An 18,755-nucleotide genomic window follows, 5' to 3' on the forward strand; every position below is an offset into this window, starting at 1 on the left:
GTTATCAACTGTGAGCGTTATGATAAATAAATTAAGGTTCAGTCTTCTTGGAGTGTGGTATTTCAGTTTGCCTACCAGCCAAAGTACAAGTTTACAGACTTGTGATAGACAAGTTCATCTATGGAAGGCTCTGCAGCACAGCATTTTAGTCTTAGAATCTGCAAGGGAGGAATCTCCTAAATTCTTGCAACCCCAGCCATAGCAAATCTATAACAACATATCTTCTTCTTTTTTCCAGTGCCTTGTAAATGAATGTGAAGTTGTTAAACCATCCAGACGTCATTTCCAAACATCCCTCATCCGTTGACATGAAAGAATAACATGTTTGTACACTTCAGGAAATTACACAGACAAAATATTTTGACATTCCTTAAGACTGCATCACATCCTTGACGTACAGCAATCTTTAGTCCAATGGCACTCACACTTGAAACCTTCCAACCCCACACTACAAGGATGTTCGAACAAGATTAATGTTCTAAATTCCTCGAAGTAAGAACAATAATCTCAACATTTTTCAGTGTTTTAACACTACAAGAATTGCAAAACAGTGAAAATTAAAGGGAAAAGAATAAAAGAAGCCTACAAATAACATACTTTTGATTATATCTTATCACACTGGTGGGATGATCCATTTGACCCTACGATGGCTGAATACATATCTGGCTTGAGAGTTGAGGCCTGCTGGATGAGAACCTGTCCCCCCGTTCCTCTTCCTCTCCTTTATCCTTAAGCCATCTCACTCTTCCACCTCCCCATAGCACTCCTCGGCCAGCATGAAGTACTTGTTGGAGAGACGACCCTTCATCGCTGCAACAGCGCCCTCCGCGGCTTCGTTATACAGCTCGGCTTTGTGAGGGAAGAAGGGGAGGGGAGGAGGAGTAGGACAAAAACGGTGCACACAGTAACTTTCAAGGTTCATGTACAGCTTTGGATGGCACAATCGCAATACAAACGCACAATATCAATTTTACTTTAGACTCGTCTATAGCAGGAGTACTGAAATGGCATTTATCATCCACAACGAACAAAGACAAGAGTCTTGCAACTTGCATGTAGATTTTACTAAAAATACACAGGGGCTTCAGCTTGAAAAGCCCAAGCCAAAATATGTCACAGCGGCCATGTTCTGAAAATTATGAGGAACATACATACAAAATATTAAACTCATTCAGCAACACACATCCTTATGCTACGGAATTGCAAATTAATAATAGGTGGTATGATTTGATGTGATAGCAACCAATCTCATGTATCACATCAACCACAGGATGACAACCTTGTTAATAGCACTGCAGTATTCTTGGGACTGAAAAGGCATACTTCTGGTCAAAAGCTTTATTTTAATCTTCCCTCTACTAGACATGTGTTGCTATATCATTACAGAAAAAAAACTGTATTTTCCATGAAATCTGCAGTAATTTTGGCTCTACCCCTGAAAAAGTACAAAATACTGCAAAAAAGAAATAGTTGGCATCTCTGTTAATCCCATAATAAGAGTAGCTACATGGAACTGATGAAAAGAGGACAGGTGTTTGTGGTAGTGATGAATGGAAGCTACAAGAAGCTATCTTTTATGACTGGAATATTTGGCTTTCACTGACTCCCAGACAAAGACTCTCACCTGCTCTCTCCGGGTTCTTGTCGAGATCGGGTCCCCCGCTGCGGTACATCTCAGCCATGCGGGCGCTGATCTGGTAGTTGGGGTCCTCCATAGTGGCGTCAAAGTGGCCATCCTCGTCGTCGCTGGTGCAGTTGACGGCCTCTTCGTACCAGTGCATGGCTTCCAGCCAGGAGCGCTCCCTGGTCGGAGAGAAATCAGAGAATAAAGGGCATTCAAATCATTGTTTGTTTCAGTTCCCATCTGAGAAGATGGGTGGATAGGCCATATTCAGCTGCAATAGTTGGTCTTCCATGGGGTCCAGTTGGATGTTGGGATGTATCCAGTTGTTTTTCTATCAAGTTGTTGTTTTTTTTTTTAATGTATGCCCATACTTTTGACCAAGGACTACTACTAAACCACTGAATGGTTGGTGTTTACATATGTCTATTGTGGGCAATTTGTCAATCAGTTACCATTTTAGAAAAGAAGATGGAACTTGCCAGTGTGGCTGACTAGGTCCCAACAAAAGTAATGCTGCACACATGGACTGAAACACTATATCAACTCCTGCAAGGCCTATTTAGATTTGACATCTCCCATAATAAATGGCAAATGAGGATGATGATATAATAGAGTGGTAGCTCGTGTTTCCCAGCCCTCCAATACTGAATCAGACGTGGAATGACATCCACATGAAGCATGCAGGTGTGGATTACTCACAGGAACTGTATAGTAAGCACAAGTGCCGTATACGCCATATATTTCACAGAGTTTTTTTATTTTCACAAATTACACAAGTTGGGTGCCACATATGATTTCTGAATACATCTCCATTTACAACTCTCCACTGCAGAAAGAACTATTTCAAATATCAACCAATCAGAAACCATAAATTCTTGAGATATACATGTACTGTATAGTATGAAAACTGTGAACCAAATGCTCATTGCTATCAGTGCAGGATCAACTGTCAGGGACTCAAGGGAACAGCATTCAAATGGGGGGGGGGGGGGGGGGGTGAATATGAAAAGAAACAAGAGACCCGCAGGTCTAGCGCTCACCTGAGTATCGCAAGTTCACCTTTCACACAGTCACTAATCTAAATTATTCACAGCTCTACTAAAATTTGACCAGGCATTCTCAAGTAGAAGATGAAAATGTACAATAAGGGCCCAAATTTTTTAAGATTCCTTAATTTGGGGGGATTGGGGCCCCCTGGGCCACTCTGGGTGGGGCATGGTGCCCATTTGATAAATTGAGATCCTGACCCCCTAGGGATGCTACCTGCCAAGTTTGACGAAAATCCATCATGAGGTTTTCAGGAAGAAGATGAAAATGTACAGGCCCCCATTTGGCATTTGGACCTTCCCAACAACCCCCCCCCCCCTGCCCCCAAGAGGGGCACCCCTGGATCTGCTATGAATAAACTTGAAACTACAGTCATTAATGTACTCACTCATAGTATTATCTTAGCTCTATAACTTCTGATTCTAGAGAAGATTTTTAAAGATTCCTTCATTTGGGGGGTTTGGACCCCCCTGGGGGCCCCCTGGGTGGGGCATGGTGCCCATTTTAACAAATTGAGATCCTAACCCCCTAGGGATGCTACCTGCCAAGTTTGGTGAAAATGGGTCATGGGGTTCTCAAGAAGAAGATGAAAATGTACAATTTAGGCCCCATTACGACCCCTCCCCACCCCCTGCCCTGGGTCCCAAGGGGGGCACCCCTGATTCTGCCGTGAACAAACTTGAAACTACAGTCATCAATGCGCTAACTCATAGTATTAACTTAGCTCTATCACTTCTGGTTCTAGAGAAGAAGATCTTATACAGATTCCTTAATTTTGGGGGGTTTGGGCCCCCCTGGGGGCCCCCTGGGTGGGGCATGGTGCCCATTTTTAAATCGAGTTCCTAACCCCCTAGGGATGCTACCTGCCAAGTTTGATGAAAATCGGTCTTGGGGTTTTCAAGAAGAAGATGAAAATGTAACTAGAAATGTCGCTATGGCGACTGATGCCTCCGCCATAATGCATTATTCTCCCAATAGGTGTATAGTACAATGTCTTCACAATGTGTAATGACAGTTTCACATAACTGGCAGAAATATCTGGAATGTTCACTTTCCACGAACTGGGTTTGCTATAATTGTCTATTAAAGAGTGCAGGTACGCATATTTGGGGAATTGAAAATTTTTACCTGACTTCTGACCGATCTTATTATAAGTTTATGCATTGAGTATAATTTTCAAGGTATGAAGAAAGAGTGTAATTACAGTACAAAATATATCTTCTTCTTTTTTGCATTTAAACCTGACCTTTGACCCTTAACATTTTACCTTTGACCTTCTGGCTAGAAATTTCCAAGAGAATCTCCATTAAGTAATACATGTACATTTATATTAAATTTTAAAACTAATAATGCAATCATTGCATATACTAGTATATGAGGAAAATAGTAACATTTTGAGGAGTTGAACTTGACCTTTGACCCCTGACTATTGACCCATGACCCCTAAATTCCCTAGATAATCCCTGCCAGTCAGTACATGCATATCATGTACCAAGTTCCATGAATATACATTGAACTATTTGCGAGAAAAGTGATATTGCAACATTTTCACCTAACCTTTGACCTTTTGACCTTTGACGTTATGACATGAAACTCTCTCTGGATAATCTTTACGCAGTAGTACATGTCTACACAAAGTTTCAAGAAAATAACTGCGGGCATTGCACAGATATGGGGGAAATAGCAACATTTTTAGCATTTGACCTTGACCTTTTGACCTTTGACCTCTTGCCAATGTCACTAAAATCTACTCAACTAATTGTCCCATCATACATCATCCTTGGACCAAGTTTGGTGAAAGCTGCTTCATCCAGTTTTGAGTTATCACGTAAACAGATAAATTTTAGGATTTGACCTTGATCTTTGACCTTTGACCTCTGTCCGATTTCACTGAAAAACTAATCAAGTAATTGTCCCATCATACATCATCCTCCAAGAAAGTTTGGGGAAATTTGCTCCATCAAGTCTTGAGTTATCGCGTAAACAGATACAATTTCATGATTTGACCTTGACCTTTGACCTTTGACCTTTAGCCGATTTCACCCAAAATCTAATCAAATCATTGCCCCATCATACTTCATACTTGGACCAAGTTTGGTAAAATTCCATTAAATATTATTCAAGTTATCGCGTAAACGAAAGCGGACGGACGTACGTACGGACGTACGTACGGACGTACGGACGTACGGACGGACGGACGGACAACCCGAAAACATAATGCCTCCGGCACCACTTCGTGGCGGAGGCATAAAAAGTTTACGCACGATGCACGACGCACGACGGACGACGCACGCCGGACGCCGGACGAAGGGCGATCGCAATAGCTCACTTGAGCCTTTGGCTCAGGTGAGCAAAAAAACTATTCCAAAGTCACTTTAAAAATCGACATACAGACTGACACTTTCAAATGTATAGAAAAATCCAGGTCAGTAAATGTATTGGTGTAAGATACAAGAGACGAAGCACATAGAGATTATATGTGTAGAGATGGATCTTGTTACCTGGCACTGCCAAGATTGAACCCAGTGTCGTAGGCTCTAGCCACAATCAACATGGCTGCCCTATCCCCTGCATCGCACGCCATCTCCATGTAGTCTATCCCCTCAGTGATGTAATCATCAGTCTCCTGTAGATGGAACACCGAGAGAGAAACATGGAGTGATTTCAGGAGCAGTGGAGTTTTCATCATGGGTCCCATTCACTCTTGTGGAACCCCCGTGTGAAGATTTTCATACATATATTGAAGATCAACCAATCAAAATCATAACCACTACTTGATCAACCTCCTCCTCCTCTTTAAATTCTTCTTCTTATTACTGTTAACCATTCTTGCTATAATCATCATTGTCAACATTAATCTTTCTCTTATTCTTACTACTAAACATCTGGTCAATTTTCTTCTGCTTCACTGAGATATTGTCTGCTTGTTGCTAACACAACCCTTACTTTGCTACTTGCCACATATGTCTGAAAGCTAATTGTCAATGAATACAGATTACCTAATCCCTATCGTGTCACCATGGCCTATCCTCCTGGCACCCTTTCAGGGCAGATATATAATATCCTACTGATGCACAGCAAAAACATATCGTAAAGCAAGAAATATTCGCGACATGAAATTTGGCAAACTGGAGCCGACGACCTTTCTTGCGGCATGGAATTTTCGTTTTCTGCCACTGGTATCCAATGCATTGTAGCGAGAGACAGACGCTTTTGCGTGCATTTCTAATCTTGGCTTTTGCTAAATTTGTGAAATTAAGATGCATGCAAAAATTTTTGGTCTTAGAGTATTTTGAAAGCAAAACTCATATTTTGATTGAAATATCAGAAAATATTCCCCATATCATGCAAGCTGAATAAAATTCTGAAAGAAAAATATATTTTATATCACACACACACACACACACATTAGAAAAAAAGAATTGATGAATAAAAAGAAGTTAAATAGCAAAAGGGCAAACTACACTACAGTTCTGTTGAAATGCTTACCGGAACCACGACTTCCGTGAGGACATCATGGGTGAGCTGCAGACAGATCCTCCCCATGGCTATGATGGCTTCTAGCACCCCACAGTCTGCGGCATGGCGCAGGTGGTAGATGGCGGCCTCCATGTTGCGGCTGTTGTCGTCAGGCGCCAGGCGACCCATCTCGTGGTACTTGGCCAAGTCCAGGTGGATCTGTTTGATGAAAACAGAGAGGCACCGACCACGGATGGTCATGTATGGAGGACATTAGCATACTATTGAGTAAAATCAATAAGAGTGGGAAGGACTTGTCACAATAATTGCTCAGAAGGCAGGTTGCTTCCAACTCACTGGCCCAATTGCCTGGGGCAACTTACACTAATATTAGGGCAAGTAATGCAAATGGACACTTGCTTGCTTACAGCATGGGGCAGTTGCCCAAATGTCTATCAGGTCAAGCAAGAGAAACATAAATGTAAATGCAAATGAAAAAGGAGTTCATTTCTTTTGCTAGGCACCTGCCCACCTTATGCTTACGCAATGTCTTCTTCTGACGTATCTAACCCTTCATCACATATCCCACGGGCATGTACAGAAAAAGTGTGGAGTAATGTCCTTCTGCTTCTGAAGTGATTATGTGATTATGTGATCATAATATAATAATATATCAACTTATAAAGCGCAAAAACTACAGACATATATTCTTCTGCGCTGCAAAAGCTTCTGATGTGCTTGATAATAACGAACAGTTAAATGAAAAGATGTGTTTTGAGTCATGATTTAAAGACTGCTACTGTTGGTTTCACATCATATGCATCAAGGATTGTAGGAGAAAATCCTCTCTTGATACTAACAAAATATTGAGTTAATAATGTTTATATTAGCACATTTTGGCTGAGAAAGGACAAAGCGAGAGAGGCAGATACAAAGCAACCCCCCCCCCCAAAAAAAAAAAAAAAAAACAAACACCAACAACAATACATTCCAATTTCTTCATAAATTACTGGCATTACTAAAATATGAAAAAGTCACTTCACAAAAACTTTACGTTTGACCCACCTGTCCCAGAATGGATCCTCCCGTGTTCTTAATGAGGAGAGATTTCCTCAGCTGGACCTCCAGGTTAACACATGAGGGTCGGTGGTTCACGTTTCTCTCCAGAAACCGAGCCCGCTTCTCTTCATCCTGGCCAGGACAAAAGTGAGACCTCAATGAGTTATATCAGTTTATTTTCCTGTATAGTCTCATCTCATAACCATGAACTGAACAAAAAAGGCTTTATAAACACACTCAAAATACTGCTTTTACATAAATTGTATCACAAAGATCGGTAGTATACACCTCCAAGATCTCCCAATATCATAACCCATTTAAGTTGTAGCCAAAATCACAAAAACCCTTTCAAAAACAAATCGCTTATTTGCTTATATTGCTCGGGCCGCCCACTCAGATTTCACCCAAACAGGCTGTGACTGGCTTCATTTTCATGGCCACTGAGTTCCCCTTCAATGAATGGCACATGCTTTTGAATACAATGTGTTATTTTACTGCAAATGTGATGAGTGAAGTGTGGAAGTTGTGCAATGTTTATTGGCATTCAGTCACATTGGGCAATGACTTTCAGTAATTAACTTCCTGTGTATTTCTTGACACTTGTAGTCTCTATACTGGAGCTGAGCATCTCTGAGGCTACTATAGGAAGTGCTAAGCCACCCTCTGTAGGTGGTTTCAGAACCTGATCATATTTGATTGCCTTTGACACATTCTGGCTGTTTACACTCAGCTCAAAGGCTGCATGAGGCTGCTAGAGGCAGGGATGCTTCAGAACTTGACTTTTGCTTTGCATAAAGTGAGGTTTCAGAAAGATTAGACATCCCATTTTCTAATATATTTACTTCATGCTTTGTCATTTTGAGCTGCACTTTACCTACTTTCAATCAAGAGTTTATAGCAATATATTGCCAAAGAAGAAAACCTGAATAATATGAAGTTCTTCTTTAAATAAACATACTTTTTCTATAGAAATCATATCTTTCAAGAGCAAGCAAACTTTCAAAATGTTTTCTGGCATCTTGCCATGCTGATGGCTACCACATCAAATCATCAATTTTATGTGTCTACCACTTTGATCAATGGACATATTCAGCATGCACGAAAAGTAAGGTATATCTCACATACACAAGTCAAACAAACTATAACTTTCTAAAAGTTTGAACTCACTCTGATAACGATTTGATCTAAGGGTAAAAATTCATAGGAATGACAGGCACTTTCACAAAAAGGGTTGTTGTTTTCAAGGAGACGGAGACACAGTTAAATGATGAATCAAAACTGGGTGGGCTAAAAAAAAAGATGACTTACTTCTGCCAGGGTCTCGCTTTCCGAGTCTGTCCTGAAGCGCGTCTGCCGGCGGAAGTTTTCCAGATAGCTGGGCTGCGGCGACATGGACATGGCGACGTCGTCTGGCGAGGAGGGGGGCTCCTGGAAGGAAACCCGACGGGGCGGAGAGTCACTAATTGGCGAGAGCATCACACTGGAGTCAGCAGAGTCTGTTGACATCTGTGAGTTGGAGCGCTCGAAGACGACAAACTGCGTCATGTCAAGAGGCGAGATGGAGGGGCGGGCCCGGGGCTTGTACACCCTGTTCTCCGTGCCCCGGCAGATGGTGTTGGACTCTTTCTGCAGGCAGATGATTTAACAGACAAGTCAGGCATTTAGGTTGCATTTATCCTCTCACTTCAGGCATAGAATTAAGGTTTCCAAAAGACTCTCAGAGAGATTTTTACAGAAAATAAAATTCAAAGCTGTTATCATTATGAGATTAGAAACTTCTTCTGGAAATGCCGAAAAAAGTGCTATCTGAAACATGTTTGAGCAAGAAATGCGTTTCTTCAGAGATTACAAACACAGTAATTTTAAAATGTGTTCATAGCTCAAACCTATACCAGAACCAAATAAATGACCTGTCTTCCTTTGGTCCATAAGTGCAGTGGAATTGCCTTCCTTTAGACTCAAGATAGAGATGATAAATGCAACAACTCAAGAAGTGCAAACTGAAATGCCTTTGCAAACATGATTTGATAGTGGGTATTGACAATTCAAACATGGGAGAGATGATGAACACAGCCTCAGTTTGATCAGATCACACACAGACTTTGTCCACACATAAAACCCACACACATAAAAACATTTAACAGACACACATAGCGCAGATGCCAAAATCTCACCTGTAGCTTGACGTATTTCTCATGATCGGTGATTTCCGAGCTGTGGAGGTCAAATGGGGTCAACTCCAGGTGCTCACAGATCTGGTTGCAGGCGTGGGTAGCGAAGAAGAGCGCCATCCCACGGCATCCCAGGTTACCCTCGTTGTATTCCTTCCCAGTGGAGGTATGAATCTGAGGGTCGGTGTAGAGATCTCCCACACCTACAAACACAAAGTGGGTCGCCACAGGATAAATTCAATTTCTTTTTCGTGACATTCTATTTTCTTAATCAATAAACCAAATCAAAGACTAATGTAAATTCTTCTCATTCATCTAGTTGATGTACAAGATCGATAATTAGGTGACTCAAAAAACTGGAATTGAAGAGTGGACAGACAAGCACTCAACAAGAAAGGAGGCCTCAGCTTCAATTTGTCACACATGTGGGACTGGGCCATTCACAGGATTCAAAGCCATCTTCCATGCGGTGGACAAGGTCCAGTGCACTCTATGCTAGCTCTGCACAATCTTGCACTATACTAGTATACGGGTCGTTCCATTCACCCTATTCTACCTGGGCTATTTGAGACCAAGTTTTTAATGGGGGGGGGGGGGATCAATTTGACCCCCCCTTCAGATCTCGGCCGCCGATCGCGCGATCGCCGCAAAATTTTGCCTGAACATAGAGCTGGATGTCAACCACAAGATTACATGGTCATACAATAGAAAAATGTTGATTTCATATTTTTTAATAAATTAATTATGCAAATTAATGCATGAAATCATATTTTCACCTATAACTCCATCAAAAAGACTGAAGGATTATTAAATTTTTGTGTCAGAGTTCCTCAAGACACATCAAACAATTTTCTTGTAAAAAAATAGTGCAATCAAAATTTTCTTTTGTTTTTTATTGTTTTGTTAATTTCTTATGTATCTTATTGTTTTTTCGATCTTTTGTTTTCTATTGTTTTTTTGCCAAAATTTGTTGGAGGCACTTTTTCAAGCTTATCTACATTAGAATTGATTTATTTCAATGGTTAAAAGTTGAAATAATCTAATTTATATCAATTAAACAAAAAAACACAGTTTGCATTGGATTTGCACACGAAATCATGAATTTGAGCGGTTTTCGGGTTGACATGCATATGCAAAACATTGCATAACTTCAGAATGGTGTACCCGGACGTCGCATATTTGGTCTCAAAATATGCGGGAGACTTCAATGAAAAAAGTCATGAAACGACGCGGCAAAATCTTTGCGCGTTGCGGAATCGTGGCGCGAAACGTCGAGGGGGGGGGTCAATTTGACCCCCCCCCCCAGTTAGAATAGGGTTAATGGGAGCATCATTTGCCTGAAGAAGCCAATTGATATTTGGCGAAACGTTGCAACAAATGAAATTAATTCAAGTTCTATTATTCAACTAATTACTGTAATGTAATCCAAATAAAAGTCACTCCACTACGAGTATGAGATAGCCATTATGCAATCTACTTGGGACTGCAGTCACTTTGATGGAAGATTCAACTTCACAAATTTCAATTTTTATCAAATTCATACCATGTGTCTTTATGGGTAAAGCGACTACAGATTCCTTTCAAACATTATGAATCATTTGCAATTCTGCCTTCGTAATAGGGTTGTTATGAATGAATATGACAGTTCACATTAAACTGACTAATAAATGAATAAACTAACTTTAAAATCATGATAATCAACTTCACCCATATGCTCTATGTGGGTGATGAATACTAACTACTGAACTAACGGAAGTGACACAACCACCGAACAGGAATGAACAAGTCATCCTACAATGAAACACAAAGACCTTGTTTCTTGATTGTACAGAAAAGATGAAGTAAGAGCTTTAATATCACCAGACCTGCACCTGCTACAAAACACAATTGACCACATAGTATCCATGAATGCTTTAAAGTGCATGAGAGTATGTGTGTGTGTGTGTAAGCTCACCTTGAATGTCAACCACTATCAGTTTGTGTCCCGACCTCTCAAAGGTGAAATGGCTAAAGGCCTGGATACAAATAAAAACAAAAGGAAATGAGTCATGACTTCTGTTTTTCACACTGTGGAATTACTTATACAGGAATGTTTGGAACCTAAAACAAAATCCCAAATAAGACGCATGTGGATGTACACACTGAGAAAGCAATACAGACACAGAGAACAATTTGATAGATTGAAAAAGAGAAATAAAACAAAGTGAGACATAAAGATATAAAAACAGATAGAGAAAGAAACTAAGAGAGACATAAAGACAGAAACAGACAAAAACTAGAAATGTCGCTACGGCGACTGGTATGCCTCCGCCATAATGCATGGTTCTCCTAATAGGTCTATAGTACAATGTCTTGACAATGTGTGATGACAGTTGCACACAATTGCTCGGCAAAATATTAAAATGACAGGTTTGCCACAAATGTGCTGAATGTTCACTTTCCTAGAACTAGGTTCAATTGGATGAATGATTAAAATGTCAGAGTGCAGGTATTTGGGGGAACTGATGATTTTCACTTGACTTTTGACCCTGTTACAAGTTTATGCATTGAGTAATTTTCAAGGTATTGAGAAAAAGTATAATTTCAGTATCAAATAGTAAAATAGTATTATCGAAACCTGGCCTTTGACCTTTGACCCCACAGTTCCAAAGAGAATCACTGTTAGGTAGAACATGCACAAATATGTAAGTTTCATGATAATACCTATTACTAAGCTATTACAAAGAGAAATATAAAGAGACAGAGACAGACAGAAAGAGACCAAAATGAAAGGAAAAGCCTAATTCAGAGGCTGAGCCAACCTGTGGAGTCTGGCGAAGTGCCTCGTCCCGCACAAAGCCAGAATTGGAGTTGTACTTGATGTACTTGCCCTCGATGTAGCTTTCCAGATGGAAGAGGGGCTTTCCAGGCCGGTTATTAAACTCAAGCACAGCCATCTGGAAAATGTCCACCTAAAAAGGGCGAAATACGAATGAAGATCAGAATCGAGAAATTGGTACAATCATTTATTGGTTTCATTCCAGAGACTACCTGACAAAATTTTTCAAACTGTATGCATCTCTTTACATCGAAAGTTGTTCCCAAAAACCAAAAAGTTTGCTCAAGGTTTGCCCGACATACTCCTAGTAACAGCTCATGTATACATAGTGGATGCCAAGTACTAGAATGTATTCAGTAGAACCTGATGGTGTGGACAGCTTGTTACTATGACCTCAAGAAAAACAAAATTCCACGAAAATTGAATACCTCTACCACTCTCTCCATAGCAATTTTTTCTCCTTTTTTTCTGTACAAGAGAGCAGGATTCAGGGAAAATGTGAAGATATAAGAACTGGCTGTAATGTCTTCCAATGGATACCATAATAGAAACAAAACAAAACTAGAAAAGCACTCAGAGAGTGCAGACCTCCACCAAGCAGCTCATTACTACCCATACACATATGCTGATAATCGCCAAATTTCCCATACCACAATACCTTGTGTTTACCTCACCAGCGTCCTCTTGCATGCTGCGCGGCGCCTTGAGCAGAGTCATGCTATAGTACGCGTGTGCAAACCTCTCATGCGCGCAGCTTGAACCCCCAAGTTTATTGACTCTATTTGCCAAAAGATACAAAAGTCTTTCAACAATCCATACAAATTCCCAGATCACGACCAAAATTTCATCATCTGTTCCTTGTGTCACTGTCAGCTTTTCCTGTAAGTTTCAACCAAATTCTTTCACTACTTTTTGAGTTATTCTGCAAACAAGCAAACCAATGCCAACAAAAATATAACCTCCTTGGTGCAGGTAATTAAGCACACTACGTATATATCTTGTGTGACTTTTGAACAACTGCTAATGTCCTGTTACATGTGACACAGCAACTTCAAGTTCTTCCAAAAACTTATCTATCTAGAGGGTAAGTAAAGTCTGGACTTAAATCCCAAGTGTGAAATAGGGTTAGGGCTCACAAACTATCTGTTTGTCAGTGACAGAGATAGACACTGCATGGATACACAGGACCAGAAAAAAATTAGGAAACGAGGCACTGGCAATGAGATGGGCAGATAGTGGGAGATTACTGACCTTTTTGGGAGGGTTGTGTCTGTTGAACTCCTCGCCCCAGACCTTGGCATCCATCTGGAGGCGCACATCCTGGAAGTAGACATCTCTGTCCACTGTCTCCATGTAGCTCTTGGCCACAAAGTTCCCTGCGTGCTTCCAGTCCAGGTGCTTGCAGAAGTTTGACAGTTTCTTCCTGATGAAGATATAATTACAGGGCTTTTTGTTTTATTTTGGTTTTGGTTTCTTGTTCAATGCTGCAGCAATGTAACAGGTATTTGGTACAGTTTTCATGTTGAAAAGGTCTAGCAATAATAAAAACACTTAATGATTTGCACACCTAGTTCTCAGATGTAGTATTATATCAATCTGCTACTACGTATCAAACATATTGATTTCTATTGGCATATGGGATATTCATGGCAGGGGATCAACATCATTGTTCCAAGTATATCAATGTGTGAGATAAAAATCTGATTTTTGAAGAGCTTGGCTGCTAGTGGCAGGACAAGTGACTCCACTGCAAGACAGGTTGGTGCTTTAATGAATCCCCTTCAGATAAAGGTATGGCCCACCTGAGGACTGCAAAACATTCACAGCACCTTACACATGCAAAATGCTGTAGATGAGGAAAAAAAAAATCCTTGTCTGAAATCCAGGCTAACTGCAGGTTGTATGTTTCCTTTATTTATTCTTAATATGGAATATATGAATGTATGTGACTGTGTGGACGTCATCTATATGTCATTTATCTATCTGCATTTAGAGTCAATTCACAAAATGTAGGCAATTCAAGTTAGGTACACTGTACTTACATTCTGAAACATTCTCTCATTGCCCCATGTGCAAAGGCCTGAAAAGGAGAAAGACAGAATTGAATGCAGAAGATTCTAACAAAGCATAGATTCCAAAAATGTACAATTTCAAGACATGAGACGTTAGTACAGGTCTCTACAATAACTACTACAAATATTATAACAGTATATCATCGCTGGGGTGACAAGACCTTGTATCTGAAATTTTGGTGAAAATGACTTTTTCAGATTAATGGTCAAATAATGGGTTAAGTGATGTCCTGGCCAAATCCCAACTGTCTTACTGCAAAAATTAAGCCACCACGGCATGTCAAAGGAAAGGCTATCCCATTCGCTATAGTGCTTTGGCCGCCATGTTTTTTGGCTCTCCTGAACATTTGACTTTTTGTAGATATGAGGTCTTGTTGCCCCAGCGACAATATGTGATAGAAAGCAAGCATTTCAGTTCTAAGTCCAACTTACATTTTGTGCGAATTGATCTTTTATTATTGTTTTTTTCATGATCGCATACTGTTGAAGTACAGAATCTCAATTTCCAGAGTGCACAAAGGATTCAAAAGAGATCAAAATGAAATCCTCCTATTAAAACAAAATTCCCTAAGAGTCTTCACAGAACATGATATTGATGTGATTGTACAATTTTTCAAAAGTCTAATCTAAAACACAAATATGATAACAATGTTATGACTGTCCTATACCCCATTCATACAGGACATTTAGAGTGCTCCAGGAGCTCCTGGAGCCCTCTTAACTCTGTATGAACAGACAATCAGGCCCTGGAGTGCTCTAAATTAATGCCCCTGTCAAGGCTAGGTTCACGAGTGCTCATGAAGTGCTCTAAACTCTGTATAAACAGCAACCAACATCTAGAGCCCTCTGGAAGTGTTATGTAGTGCATTCCGTGCAGACAGTTTACATGTTAGAAGCTCCTGCCATCTGAAGGTCACCATGACATTTTAAGCCCCTCTCAGCCACTTCGCAAGTGGTCTCGGCAAGTGCTGATTCTCTGTATGAACAGACTCAGAGGGGCATAAGTCAAAGTGCTTCAGGAGCGCTTCTGGACCCAACTTGATGTATATATGATGTATGAGCCTACGATTTTGGTTAAACATTTCAGTGGAGTGCACTTAGATTTTTCAGCATACATGTATATGTAACCCACCATATCATAGGCAAAGTTACCAGTTGAAAGAAAAAAAAAACACAAAAAACGAAGTGATTCCACCTTTGACCCCTCACCTCAGAAGCCATCTTGACCTGGACCTCGTCCTGAACCCAAGACTTGTCTACAGCATTGTAGCGGTGGCGGATGGCCGTCTCGGCGGTGAAGTCCTCCAAGTGGAATTTGGCCCAGGGGTCCTCCAGGGAACGGGCCCGCCGGATGGCCATCTTCCATTTCTTCTTGATGGGCGGGGTCTTCACTTTGTTGATGCTGGAAGGGCCAGTCCGGACATGAGATGAGAAATTGGAGAGAATACAATCACGTTAGCCCGTTAAAGACGAGTCCCCGAGTATACTCATACAGGTGTCTATGGGAAATGCGTGTTGTAGCAAAATCAGCCCATCCTCACTGGGTTAAAGGACAGGTTCACCTTCACATACATGTGGATTTAGAGAATGCAGCAGTATCAGCAGAACACATCAGTAGAAGTTTGAGGAAAATTGGACAATCCATTCCAAAGTTATCAATTTTTGAAGTTTCAGTGCCGCCATTGCTGGATGAGAAGACTACAACAGCAGGAATGAAATGACAATCAGGCTAATTTTCTGCTGCCTTTGAAAGATGTCTGTTATCCCTTTCTTTCTTTGTGTTTGAAGTCTCAGTAACGAGGTCATCCATTTGCTGAAGATAAATCAATTTTATAACAGAGTTCAGTTTTTCTTATGGTGGTAGCATTTGTTTTAACTCAATGAGCATCCCCGGATTTCTTGCAACCAATTCACAAAGTACACCTACACACTGTATGTTGTCCTTCCACTGTATGATTTGGTCTACGAAATATCTTCACAAATGCATTTACCGTTCCACACATCCCTATGCTTAATCACAATGAATTAGCGATAAACAATAAATTTTGAAGCAAAAAATACACAATTTCACAATGAAAACAAATGGTAACAATACACAAATCATTTTGAAGTAAATGGTACATTGGCATCAAGGTAGTAACTGTGGTATTCTCAGGTTGTAAATACTTCTGATTATTGAGAGGGCATACAGCATGATACTCTCTTGTAGAAATGGTGTACTGAAAACACTTTCTAAAGAGCTTTACAAAGAGCTTATTACACAATGTTAGGCTTACAAGGGATAGTTCTCAACTTTATTCTTTTTTCTCCCCCTTGTTGTATGCTAGTTGTTGTTGTTGTTGTTTGTTTGGTTTGTTGGGCTTTTTTTTTTTTTTTGGGGGGGGGGGGGTTTAACATTTTTTGTACACCTCCTTCCACACCTCTTGGCACCTGTACACCACTTGAGTCAGTACTTGAGATAGGATTGGTATTCAGATTCGCCATCTTACATGAGATCATTCCTTGATTACTTGGTCCAGCATGAAACGTGGTCTCTCACACGTCTGCTTACTGTTTCCTGGGGGGAAACTTCATGGTCACGCATGCTTTCCACTCTGACCATGCATTGCATTTTGTTGATGATGCGTGTAGCTGAATGACTAACACCTGCAATCAATCAGTCTATTGCCGAGCTGCTCCCCCCCCCCAATCATCATGTACCCACCCACCCCCCAAAAAAGTCTGATGATGTGCATGGTGGGGTTAACTACAGTACCTTGAAAGTAGATGCAAGGACTTATGCATAAGATTTAAGTTACATTGTATAGAACCCTTGTTTTGTGCCTCCAGGTCTGCTATAGAAGCAGATGGACACCTCATGTTGCTGAGCGTTTCCAATCTAAGGCATCAATCATGACTGGATACCTTGGGTTATGGGGTTAGTCAGCCCAATATCTGGTTTTGATGAGCTTGAGAAATGACCACGTACCTATGCATTGATTCATTATGAGTGTGGCAAACAACACAGCTGTTCACCATGCTTAGTAAATGTGTTCGGGGCAAAAAAGATCAAATATCCTTCTTTGTTCTTTGTTCCCTTCTGGCAACAATGCTGGAATCTGTCATAATATCCTCTGCAGTCCATACTATGTGTCTGAAAAGCGGTCTCATGCCCAGCCACTCAAACCATACATTTTTATGTACATACATTGTATTTTAATGTATACTTTATTTTTGTATTGTATATGTGAACACTAGAAAAGCCTTTCAATGCTTATGAGCAAGCTACCACTGGATGTATGGCTCCACATCTCATCAAAAGGCCCAGGGAAAGAGAATAAAGTGTTTTGCTTATTACAGGGCATACCACTGCTGCTACAATGTAGCTGACTCAAACCAGGGACCTCATGACTGTGACTCTCTGTGGTCTAAGCCACCAAGCCATGATGCATGTATCAAGTACATGCTTATTAATGTCATCCTTCTAAAATGTTATGAAATGTCAAAATATTTCAATATGAAACAACATAGAAATAACCAGATCCCCTTTCACGATCCCTTCTATAATTATGACATACATATATCATTGTTGTTATTTTCTCACTGACAATGATTTACTGTTATAACCAAGAGAATCCCACTGCATAATACGTCAATGGTGTTTTAGAAGACCTAGACACATTGCACAGCTGTATTAAAGAGGACTTGTCATGCTGGGATTTTACGTGCCTGCCCCAAGTCACACATTTAGTCACTCAGACTCACTTGTTGAGATTCTCGGTGGCTGGAGGGGCCAGATTCTGCTTCGACGGCTCCTTGAGGAGAAAGTCGACCAGCGGTTCGATGTGCATCACGGCATCATCGTCCTCGTCATCGTGAAGGTTCTGGTTGCCGTTCTCGATGTCGGAGATCTCAAACTGCAGCTGAGCCATGCTGGTGGTGGGTGGGGCAGGGTGCCGGGGAGGATAACAGGAAGCGGACGAGGAACGGGGAATTGTGGGATAGTTCTAACGTGAGGAGTAATGGTGGTCTGCTGGTTGGGAAGTTGACGTTCGACGTATACATGAAGGACGCCCCCTTGGACAACTAGAAAACGACTCCTTGGAATTTTAGTCACTATGATATGATTGGGGGGGGGGTCAAAGTTCACTGTCCTCTGTCTGACACGACTTTCCTTGTTTTATAGCTTCTTCTTTTTTTCTGTTGACAGGTGCTAGCCAGATACGACCTGTGTCTCAGTCATATCATGTCCAACCCTTTCTAACTTTGTGAGACTATCTGACAGTGTAGATCTGTTGAACCGACTCTCCCGTGTAAACGATCTGACTAACATTACATGCAGGCCAATTAATGTGCAAATTGGCTGCTTGTCTTTTCAGTCTCTGATCTAGAAAGGGGGTGGTGTTTGACCGAGTGGATTCCACCAAGTTTCCTCTAAGGACCTGGAAGGTAATAGACAAAAACAGGAAGCGACACAGGATGAATTAGCTGGGCGAACAAGTCATTCAAGTTTTTTTTTTTTTTTT

The 18,755-nt window shown here is 40.8% G+C and overlaps 1 protein-coding gene across 1 annotated transcript; it reads right to left on the reverse strand.

Annotated features, from left to right (window-relative positions):
* Positions 1-240: 240 nt before the first annotated feature.
* Positions 241-18,530, reverse strand: LOC140231566 (eukaryotic elongation factor 2 kinase-like). The gene is made up of 13 exons (XM_072311705.1): positions 17,995-18,530; positions 15,460-15,652; positions 14,221-14,258; positions 13,430-13,601; positions 12,162-12,311; positions 11,315-11,375; positions 9,364-9,563; positions 8,498-8,815; positions 7,196-7,321; positions 6,161-6,349; positions 5,173-5,297; positions 1,625-1,803; positions 241-849 (listed from the first exon to the last, which is right to left on the reverse strand). The coding sequence occupies exons 1-13, from the start codon at positions 18,159-18,161 to the stop codon at positions 740-742; spliced, it is 2,028 nt and encodes a 675-aa protein (XP_072167806.1). The 5' UTR covers positions 18,162-18,530; the 3' UTR covers positions 241-739.
* Between the last annotated feature and the right edge of the window lie 225 nt (positions 18,531-18,755).

Source organism: Diadema setosum, chromosome 8 (genome assembly GCF_964275005.1).
Source record: "Diadema setosum chromosome 8, eeDiaSeto1, whole genome shotgun sequence".
Classification (NCBI taxonomy): domain Eukaryota; kingdom Metazoa; phylum Echinodermata; class Echinoidea; order Diadematoida; family Diadematidae; genus Diadema; species Diadema setosum.

Bases quoted from the DNA above. Each gene is read 5' to 3' on its own strand.
- LOC140231566 (XM_072311705.1), bottom strand. From the start codon at position 18,161: ATGGCTCAGCTGCAGTTTGAGATCTCCGACATCGAGAACGGCAACCAG. The intron at 8,816-9,363 runs GTGAGATTTTGG...ATCTGCCTGCAG, and splicing joins AGAAATACGTCAAGCTACAG to AAAGAGTCCAACACCATCTG. The intron at 7,322-8,497 runs GTAAGTCATCTT...TGTCCTGGCCAG, and splicing joins AAAGCGAGACCCTGGCAGAA to GATGAAGAGAAGCGGGCTCG.